Below are 9396 nucleotides of genomic sequence, written 5' to 3' on the forward strand. Positions count from 1 at the left end.
ACCCTGAAGAGCATGTCCTTTCCTTGTCCACACTGCACACTGAGAAGACATGCCAAGGAAGTGCATGAGGCAATATTAGAATTTTTTTTCTTTTTTTTAGCAGCTTAAAAACAATAAACATTTATTATCTCACAGTTTTTGAGAGTCAGAATTCCAGGAGCAGCATAGCTGGGTGGTTCTGGCTCAAGGTTTCTCATGTGGTGGGAATCAAAATGTAGGCTGGGTCTTGGGTCATCTGAAGGCTTGACGGGGCTGGAGGAGCCACTTGCAAGATGGCACACCGGCATGGCTGTTGGCTGGAAATCTCGGTTCCTTGCCATATAGATGTCTCATGACATGGCAGTGACTTCCCCCATGGTGAGTGACTCAAAGAAGAGGAACTTAAGGTAGCATCAAGGTCTCCACCAGGCCTAAGGCTCCATGGCTGTGAGGTTTTATCCATCTCTCTCTGGTCTCCTGCCCTCCCCAAAGGAGGGGTGGGGAGTGGAGGTGGGGGAAGTGTCCCTGGTGCCTCCTTGAGGACCTAAAGGACAATATCTTCCAGAATTAGTGTTACCCGTAGCCAGTCCCCACTTAATTCTAGTAGATCATTGGTTGCTTTTGCAAGATGTTTGCTCATCATTGAGATCTTCTGAATGTTTGAATTTGTCATCCTTTCTGGTTCATTTTCAGTTAAAGATATAATGTATTTGTCATCCTTTAGCATGATTAAGTAAACAAAAAAGGAAAATGAAGGCAATGCAGAGGAGGTTGGGGCAATGATGTACTTAAAACAGTGCTATATATCTGTACATATTTGCACCCAGAGACTAGGATTCTTAAAAGAAAAACACCCCCGAGGCAAGGACTCAGGATTGAGGGAAAAGCCAGAGCAACGGAGGCACTGGACTTCTGTGGCCACAGTACTTGGTCATATGCCCCTCTTATGGGACCCAAGGGCCATTAGACAGGTTCAGCCAAAAGTCGGAGTTTCCTATTCTGAGGACAGTCATCCTGTCCAGGGTCCACTGTCATAAGCTGAACTCCAGTTGTCCTCTGGTGGACTCTGCATCACTGACTCACTGTTTCTTAGTGTGTTCCTGATACCTTTTACCACTCTGAAGTGGTAACAGGACACTAGGAAATCAGTCACTGCCTGTGGATAGGAAATTTGTTCTGCAGTTTGGGGGTGGGGGTGTGTAGCTCATGGCAGGAATCCAGAGAAGAGGAGAAGAAATTAGTGAACAGCTTAGAAGATATTAAAAACTTGCAGTTCTGAGTGAATTTGAAAAAATTGCATTGGCTGCTCATGGTGGCAAGAGCTGGGGGTGGGGGCGGGGGTGGTGAAGGGTGTGCTAACAGGCCACATGGACAAGGGGGTCCTTTAACAACCTTGTGCGTTATTGTTATTGCATTGTGTTCTCTGTTCCAGTTTCCAAGAAGCTGGCGCCAGTTCCACCCAAGGTCCCCTTCAGCCAGCCGGGCGCTGTGACTGACCTGTCTGCCGGCCAGCCGTCCCCACTCAGCCTGTCTCCTACGCCACCGAGCACCCCGTCACCCTACGGACTGAGTTACCCTCAAGGGTACTCCCTGGCCTCAGGCCAGCTTTCCCCGGCTGCTGCAGTCCCCCCTCTGGCCTCTCCTTCCGGCTTCACAAGCACTTTAACCAAATCTCGGCCCACTCCTAAGCCCCGACAGAGACCCACCCTGCCACCTCCTCAGCCTCCCACAGTGCATCTCTCAGCCTCTAGTCCGCAGTCCACGGAGCATCCTGTGCTAGATGGCATGTCCCCCGGGGAAAGCATGTCTACAGGTAATCAAGCCTTGGCTTCCTCAGATTTTCCCATGAACCTTAGCAAAATGTGCCAAGTGGAGGGACTGCTGGTGCCACTGGCAGTTAACAAATCCCTGTTTCCCGTGGGATCACTATGCTGGTGCCATGTGTAGCTTCCTAGAGGATCTCCTTAGGTGCCTCCTGTAAGCCAGTGGAAAGCAGCTCAGGCTGGATCCAAGTTGTCTTGCAGAGGGGCTTCTTAGGGGGTTCTCCCAGTCGAATGCCTGTGGGCCTAGGGCTCTGATGCTGTTCTTAATTTGGGGGTTGAGTGCCCTGAGTTCTTTTGAGTGGTGCTTCAGGAGAGGCTAGAAGCTGGATTATGATTGCAGAAAAGCTGGCATCAAAGCACAAGTGAGGTGATGGAGGCTTCCTTTGGATAGAGCCCAAGCACCTAAACAGGTACAAACCCATATCTTAAGAAGAGACACTAAGAACCAAAGACATTTTTTCCTATTAATTAAATAAGCCTAATTAGAAAAATGTATTTCTAGCAATATATATTTAGAAATGGTTCAGTTTCAGAAAAGATGCGTGTCCCGAGTTTCTTAGAGGAGCTAATTGGACAAGCCCACAACTGCTAAATTTAGTTTTGCTTTAAATTTAAAATCAAAGATGGAGATATTTCCCCCATAAAAAAATATATAAGCATGAAATCACAAACACATACCACATTTAGCAAAAACCATTTGTTGGTTGGAAGAGGAGGACATTTTTGAAACATCTCCCCAGACATTTTGACCACATGAGATTAGAAACTCAGGGCATATTTGTGGTGGCCACTGCAGTCAGCATAGTATTTTCCTTGTGTAGGGAGGTAGGCCAAGTTTCGAGGTGTCTTGGAATAGAGCCAGCCTTCCATCTCGCCAGGCAGCAGAGCTTGGACATATATATCTAAGTGTTGTCCCGAGTAGCAGAGGTGGGATGGGATACACACACCACACAAACATCACACAAATACACACATATGCACGCACCCACAACCAAACCACACACTACACAGAAACACTACACAATACACTTACATGCACACACATATGTACATACTACCACATCCAAACACACACTACATACATACACATGCCACAAGGACACAAAGAGCAATGTCGTCTTAGATGTACTAGGATTTCTAATGGGGCTTGTGCTTTTATCCTCACGTCCTTCTCTGGGAGTCATGGTGTTTTCCCTTGATTGAATGGTAGGGATGAGCCTGTGGGGTTCAGCTCCTTGCTGCCTATGAAAAGCCTAGTCCAACTTAAGTGTTTGCAATAGGTCAAGAGATTTAAGTATTGCGGGGAGCAATATTTCAGTGATTTGGCTTCTTTATTTTTGGATGTGATTAATATTGAAGGCACACCTGCTGTCATCTACCCTGAGGCTTATGAAAAATTAAGGCAGTTCCTCCTTGAAACATGACATTGAAGACCACTTCCCACTGGTGGTTTTTGTTGGTGACGTTGTGTCCCCCGAATGAGCCCTTATGGGAAGAGCACAGGCCTGCTACTGTCAGGGCTCATGACCATACCCCAGGAGCTTGTGGTCACCCTGAATCAGCTAGAGGGGCCACCTCCCCAACACCTCAACTTGTTAACTTCTATATCCACCCCAAGGAAAGGACACAGGGTAGTCTTGATACTGGAAGCAGTAGAATGAGCAGTGGATAAGACTGAGGAGAAATAGATAATAGAACAAGGTGAAATTTGAGGGCAAAAAGTGGGCAACAGAAAGCATTGAGGTCAGGCAGTGCCTCTACAGTCACCTGAGAAATGTAATGACCCCCTTTCCATTGCACCAGTATAAGAACTGCTGACCTTTAGAATCAGTAATGTCCCCCCAGCCCCAGCCCCGCTACACTGTTTTGTTTTCATGTTCTTTGGCAGCAGATTGTTGTTCTGTCCTTTATGTGCAGGCCTGTGAGCCAGAGTAGAAGCTGTAATGATTTGGTGTGGCCCACCTGACTGTGATACTTGGCATAGTTTTTTGTTACGTTCTTGTTTCATCGTGTTTATTCCTTTCTCCGAATCCTATCATTGTGTTCTTGCAGCTGTGTGACATGAGTGCCGCAGTTTTGGATACGTGTGAGGGGGATGTTCAGGGTAAGCGGTCCCAGCCTCGCCTCCTGTCCACTCGCCCAAGCCAGCCAGGCCACAGCTCTCGGCTCTGCACTCTGCATGTGGCTCAGACCTGCATGGCAGCTTCCCTCCTGTTGCCTTCCCCAGCCTCAGCAGGAGCTGCCGGGTCCATGAGCTCATTTGGCTTTTTGGGATCACTGGCCTTTTTTTTTTTTTTTGGTTTATTTTTCTTGTCCTTAGGAGATGGGGGAGAAAGCCAGGCAGGGTTCGAGCTCATCTGCTCCTACCTTATCTAGTCTCAGCTCCCCTTTCCTCTCCCTGTGGTTTGGAATTGAAGGGGTAACATGCCTGTTCTTCATGACGCACCTTTGTCATCACTGGAGTGCCTGCTGAAGACATCTGTGCCCAGTGTCCAAGGATAATTCTTTATGTACACATTGGTTTAGGGAAGTATCCTGATGAAGGACCCACCCAGTGCCATGGACACAGCCTCCACCAGTGACCTGGAGCCTGTTTGTAGATCTCCACTTCCAGATGGGAAGTCTAACTTGCCTTCCTCCAGGCTGAGACCACTGGCAAATCCTGAAGAATCCATAGTGTTAGGTTCATCTTGAGCTCCTTTTTTCCTCATATATATGGCCAGCCAGATCCTTTCTATCCAACTCAATATTTTGGGAGCGTTTATACCAGTTTCTGCCTGGTTTCCTCAAAAGAGCAGATGCTTAAAAGTAAATCCAAGGCAAGAACATGAAAGAAGCCAGAAGGAACCAGGTGTTTTTGTCCCAGTAAGAAGGGGCAGCTAGAGTAAACCAGGGGATGGCCCTCCAGTGCCCCCACGAAAGCTGCTAAGCCTGCGGTCCTGTGGAGACCAGTGACAGGCATGGCAGGAGGGCATTCGGCACCCACAGACAGGTCTCCTAACAGACACTTTTGGAGCTTCCTCCAAAACAAGAAACAAGCCATCTCCTCCAATGCCCCTTGGCAATGTCGATGGAGCTTCTTTTCCTCAGTCCTGCTCCCTGGCTACCTGAGCCACCTTCCTCCTCAGGGGTCTCTCTAAGGGAACAGCCAGGACAACAGCTGAGCAGCTCATTTCAGCTGAGGGTTCTTTACACGCTCTATTTGTGCTGTCATGTAAACACATCATCACCCTTTGTCGTTCCCATTTGACTGCTGGGACACAGAGGAGGTAAGAAACTTGTCCAAGGTTATACTCCCTCTAGTGACAGAGAATCCAAGCTGTGTCTTACCTAGCAGAATGATGCATGGCAGGGGGCAGGTGGGCCCCAGGCCAGGAGCAGCCACTAGGCCCCAAGGGATGGGCCCCAGCAGTGAGAGCAGGACACAGGCAGGCCCAAAGGCCTGCAAATGTCCTCTGGGGCAGGAGGAGCAAGTGGCTGGGGCTGAGCTGAGCCTCAGACCCCCAACCACTGCTCCATTAGGTAGCAAAATGACAGGCTGGGATGACATTTTGAGGACTGTTAGGGGGGTGGGGTAAGAGAGAAGGACCTTTGTCAGAGAGCTTCCATGTTTGTATAATGTCTTTTAGGATGGTGTCCAAATGTCTGTCTGTCCACTTGGTATGCCATTCTTTGGGCTGAATGTTTGTTTTACCAAAAAAAAAAAACAAAACAAAACAAAAAACAAACAATAAAACAAACAGAAAAAACCACCCCCAGGTCTGGCCTGAGGCTGCTCCCCTCCTAGCCCTCCTAGGTACCACTTCCTCTGTCACACGGAGTGCTGTTATTGGCCTAGGTTGACAACGAGGCTAAGTGGAGGCAAAAACTAAGCAGGCCAAGGAATGCGGTAATGTGACAGAGTAAAGGATGCAGGGTCCATGGTTCTGAGCTGTCACAACCCAGTTGGCCTCTTGCAGCCCCCAGGAGCCAGCGGCTCAGCCTTTCCAGGGCACCCTATTGCACGTGGCCGTGACTATGCTGATTTGCTGGCTCTAAGAACTTGCTTTTGCTGGCTCGCAGATACCCCAAATCCCACAGATGCTGAGCCATGTTACCTCAGGTTCATTCTTCCTGATCATCTCCTAGGAAGAATGACCTTTCAGGGCCCTCAAGAAGGCTATACCTCTAGATGGGAAGCTTCCCTAGTGCTGAGAGTTGGGGTTTTCTGGCAGTTGGGGAGCAGTTTACTGCCAGGGTCCCAGGGGATGCCCTCAGTCCTGCCCCATCAGTGACCTGAAGTGTACTGTTTACAGCCTTAGAGGTCTCTGTGAATGGCAGGACTTCTCCATTCGCTGAGAAAATAGGGTATTTTTCCACTGCCTTGCACCCTGTCCCTGCAGACTTCAGGGAACTAAATGCAACCCTGAAATCTCCAAAAAGCTGTCAGTCACTGAGACCGGTCCAGAAGGCAGTGTGTGTGGTAGCCTGCTGGGAGCTGTCTTAGTGGTCCTCTGTGAGCCACCCCAGCAAGATCTGGATGCTCATCCTATAGGCTTGTTTGGTAGAAGCAAAGAGGCCCAACCCTAATCTGACCCTGCAATAAAATGCTTCCGTCAGTCCTCAAACAGGCTAGCCCTCCAGTAGCCAAGCCATTGCCGCTTCCCAACGCTGACTGTAGTCACCTGCCATCGGCATCTCCTTAGCCGAAGCCCCTTTTCAGCCACCTCTTTCTCTGCCAACTTCCAGATCTTGTCCACTTTGATGTCCCCTCCATCCACGTAGAGCTCGGGTCGACACTCCGCCTGAGTCCCCTGGAACACGTGCGGCGACACTCGGTGACTGAGAAGAGGGACTCGGAGGAGGAGTCTGAGAGCACTGCCCTCTGACATGTGTGTACATACATGAGCCGAGACTGACACACCACCAGGAGCACCCTTGGGCCTGCCAAGCATTTTCTGTTGGCTCTTTGCTGTCACTGCCAACACGAGGCTGGAGTTTTACAGAAAACTGTCATCTCTGGCACGTGTGGCAAATGTTGGTGGTGCAGATTTTGTTTGTTCCCTTTGGGTGGTAACTTTGGCCTTTTGTTTGATCTTTGCCTTTTGACTTTGTGCCTATTTTGATCCATTTTTAGCCTCCATGCCAAGCAACAGCCCTCTCCACCCAAGGGCTTGCCTGTCAGAAACGTCCTCTGCAGGGTGGTAGTGTGAAGGAGAGTCAAGTTGCCTGGTTAGAACTGGAGCTGCCCCCTGTACTGACAGCGAACGTCAAGTTCTTGCAGTATCAGCTTAGTGGCTACAGAGGGAAATGGGATAGCAGGGAGCCCTTCACTTACGGTGGGACTAGATCCTGGGCACTGACCTGCCTACTGCACAGGGGAGGGCCAGCCTCTGTAAAAACCTTCAAGGCTGTCCTTAATCCATGGGCTCTAAAGTAAATATCTTAAAACAAAATTTCACTTCCTCAGTTTTATTTTTCCACACTGTATGACTGAAAGCTCCCATTCCTACCTTATTATTTTATACTTCTGAATTCAAAAACTGACCTTGAGGGTATCCAGAGGGCACAAAGCTAGCTTCCTATGTCCCCCAAAAACATCAGCTCTCTGACAGTAATTCCATCCCTCCAGGCTCTCAGTGGCACCCAGCTCATAAGATACGTGGGGTCCAGTTATGTGCCTCGTTTCTGGACGTCACAAGTGAATAGCAATAACTTTGTTACCCAGAGCACGTAGAGGAAAGTGAAACTGGCCCTTGGAGCCGTGGACCCTGTGGTGTTGCGAGCTTCGCTCACCAACATCAGGCACTCGTCCTTTCTCATGACCATCCATTCTCGGGGAGGAGGGCTAGGAGGGCACTGGGGAGCCTAGTCACACTTTGGGATTGAGGGAGTGAGGAACAGATTTGGGTCATGCATGCAAAGTCACACTTTAAAATTTTATCCTTTTAAAATAGATATGATAGACCTATACATGATATAATATTTGTATATATGAAATCTATATTTGTTTAATTTGAGCCATTCAATCTAAACCAATGTACAGGTGTACAATGAGAAATTTAAATGCTTATTTTTCCCAACACAGTGTAAAATAACCCTTCTCAAACAGTGGGATTTGCCAACTTTTGATGCTAACAGCTTTGCTCACTTCCTGGCAAGGGCAGTTCAGTACCCAATTTGTAATGGAGCCCAGGGGTTGAAAGTACCTTTAAATACATGTACAAATAGTTGTCAAAAGTAATCTTATTAAAATAGATTTATTATCCCTGAGTGTGGCCTATTGTCTTGTTTTAATAAGAAACTTGTGGGGACACAGGTCTCAATGTCAGGTGCTGCCTCAGGAGGAAGCCTGAGGGCACTGCTAGGCAAGGCCAAGTCCTCAGTCTATGTCTCATCAGCTGAGTTTTTAAAGTATTTCTATATACTCTTGTGTAGAAAGAATATACAAATAAATACTAGATTTATCTTTAAAACTTCTCTCAATTTTCAAGCACTAACCTCAGCGTTGTTAAATCTCATAAGGAGGGCAAGGAAGCCAACTCAACATGCTACTTCCCAATACTCCGAAGGGCACAGTGAGTGATTCTTGTTCTCATTACTGCCAAGTAACAAATCTGTTGTCCCCAGAATAACAGGAAGGGTGCATTTTCCTGAGCCACCACATGGGCTCAGCCAGCTCTACGAGTACATGAAACCAGGCTGCTGTTGTCGGCCAGCACAACTTGGCTTCTGCCAAAAAACTAGGCTACTGAGGGATGGTGACTCCATGGGGATAGGCTCCAAAGGTCTTTGCTGCCATCAGAGCTGGCTTCCGAGGCACATTGGGTATCTGGCAGCAGTGTGACACTGCACAGGGAGACAGACTCCTGCTTGGAGGTGGCACCAGGATGAAGCGAAGCACAAGTTCCAAATGGAATCTTTATTGTGTTCTGTGTCTTTGGAAATACTATTCTTTGAGTCTTGGCTATTTAGACTTCACATCCACAACCAGTGTTTCCTGTGACATGGCTTGTCTCTGGCATGCAGAGGGAATAACTTGGCTGGAGCAGGCATGGGTGCACCATTTTACCATGTAACTTCTTTAAAAATCAACTGACACTAAAATCCAGTTGTTCCTACTTTGTTTCTTTCAGCAGCCTCCTGTCTGCGGCTTTGCCAGGCACCATTTGTAGGAGGCGTCTAGCAGGCCAGTCTTTATCTGGGAGCCCAAGCCAAGGCCCCGCCTGAGCGCTTCCCCACTGAATGGTGCCCTCTGGCTCCCGCCAGGCAAAGGGCGCGCACACGATGCCCGTGCGTGGGGTGGAGGACGTGAGCCTTCTGAGTTCAGGGTCATTCCTGGACTTTCACTTTGCCCTGACCTTCTTGCTCTGTGGGCTCTGAGGATCCTCTGCATGGGTCCGTTTCTTCTGGGGCTCACTGTCCTCAGGGCCGCCCGCCTGTCCGCTGGAGAGGAGGGCCGCACGCACCAGCCGCAGCTCTCTCTTCTCCCTGCGCTCCTCCATCTCCTCGATGTCGCCAGCAAACAGGGCTTTCAGTGGGGCAGTCAGCTTGGGCACTGTGGGGAAGTCATTGAAGCAGACCTAGAAGGCAAGACGGAGGATGAAGACACACC

General features: G+C 48.8%; 2 protein-coding genes across 6 annotated transcripts in view; one reads left to right on the top strand and one right to left on the bottom strand.

Annotated features, from left to right (window-relative positions):
• The window catches only part of ARHGAP44 (Rho GTPase activating protein 44), a 175414-nt gene extending 167365 nt beyond the window's left edge, over positions 1–8049 (top strand). For 3 of the 4 annotated variants that reach the window (XM_039847386.1, XM_039847384.1, XM_039847387.1), the window contains 2 exons: positions 1412–1792; positions 6531–8049. In XM_039847386.1, the coding sequence (XP_039703320.1) occupies positions 1412–1792; positions 6531–6670 (521 nt within the window). In that variant the 3' untranslated portion in view covers positions 6671–8049. Of the gene's footprint in view, positions 1–1411; positions 1793–3854; positions 3907–6530 lie in introns of all 4 variants that reach the window. The other variant, XM_039847385.1, reaches the window with a different exon arrangement.
• The window catches only part of ELAC2 (elaC ribonuclease Z 2), a 22556-nt gene continuing 21169 nt past the window's right edge, over positions 8010–9396 (bottom strand). For both annotated transcript variants that reach the window (XM_039847382.1, XM_039847383.1), the window contains exon 24: positions 8010–9364. In XM_039847382.1, the coding sequence (XP_039703316.1) occupies positions 9128–9364 (237 nt within the window). In that variant the 3' untranslated portion in view covers positions 8010–9127. The remainder of the gene's footprint in view (positions 9365–9396) is intronic.

This window comes from Pteropus medius, unplaced genomic scaffold, assembly GCF_902729225.1.
Source record: "Pteropus medius unplaced genomic scaffold, Ma_sr-lr_union100, whole genome shotgun sequence".
In the NCBI taxonomy this organism is placed as follows: domain Eukaryota; kingdom Metazoa; phylum Chordata; class Mammalia; order Chiroptera; family Pteropodidae; genus Pteropus; species Pteropus medius.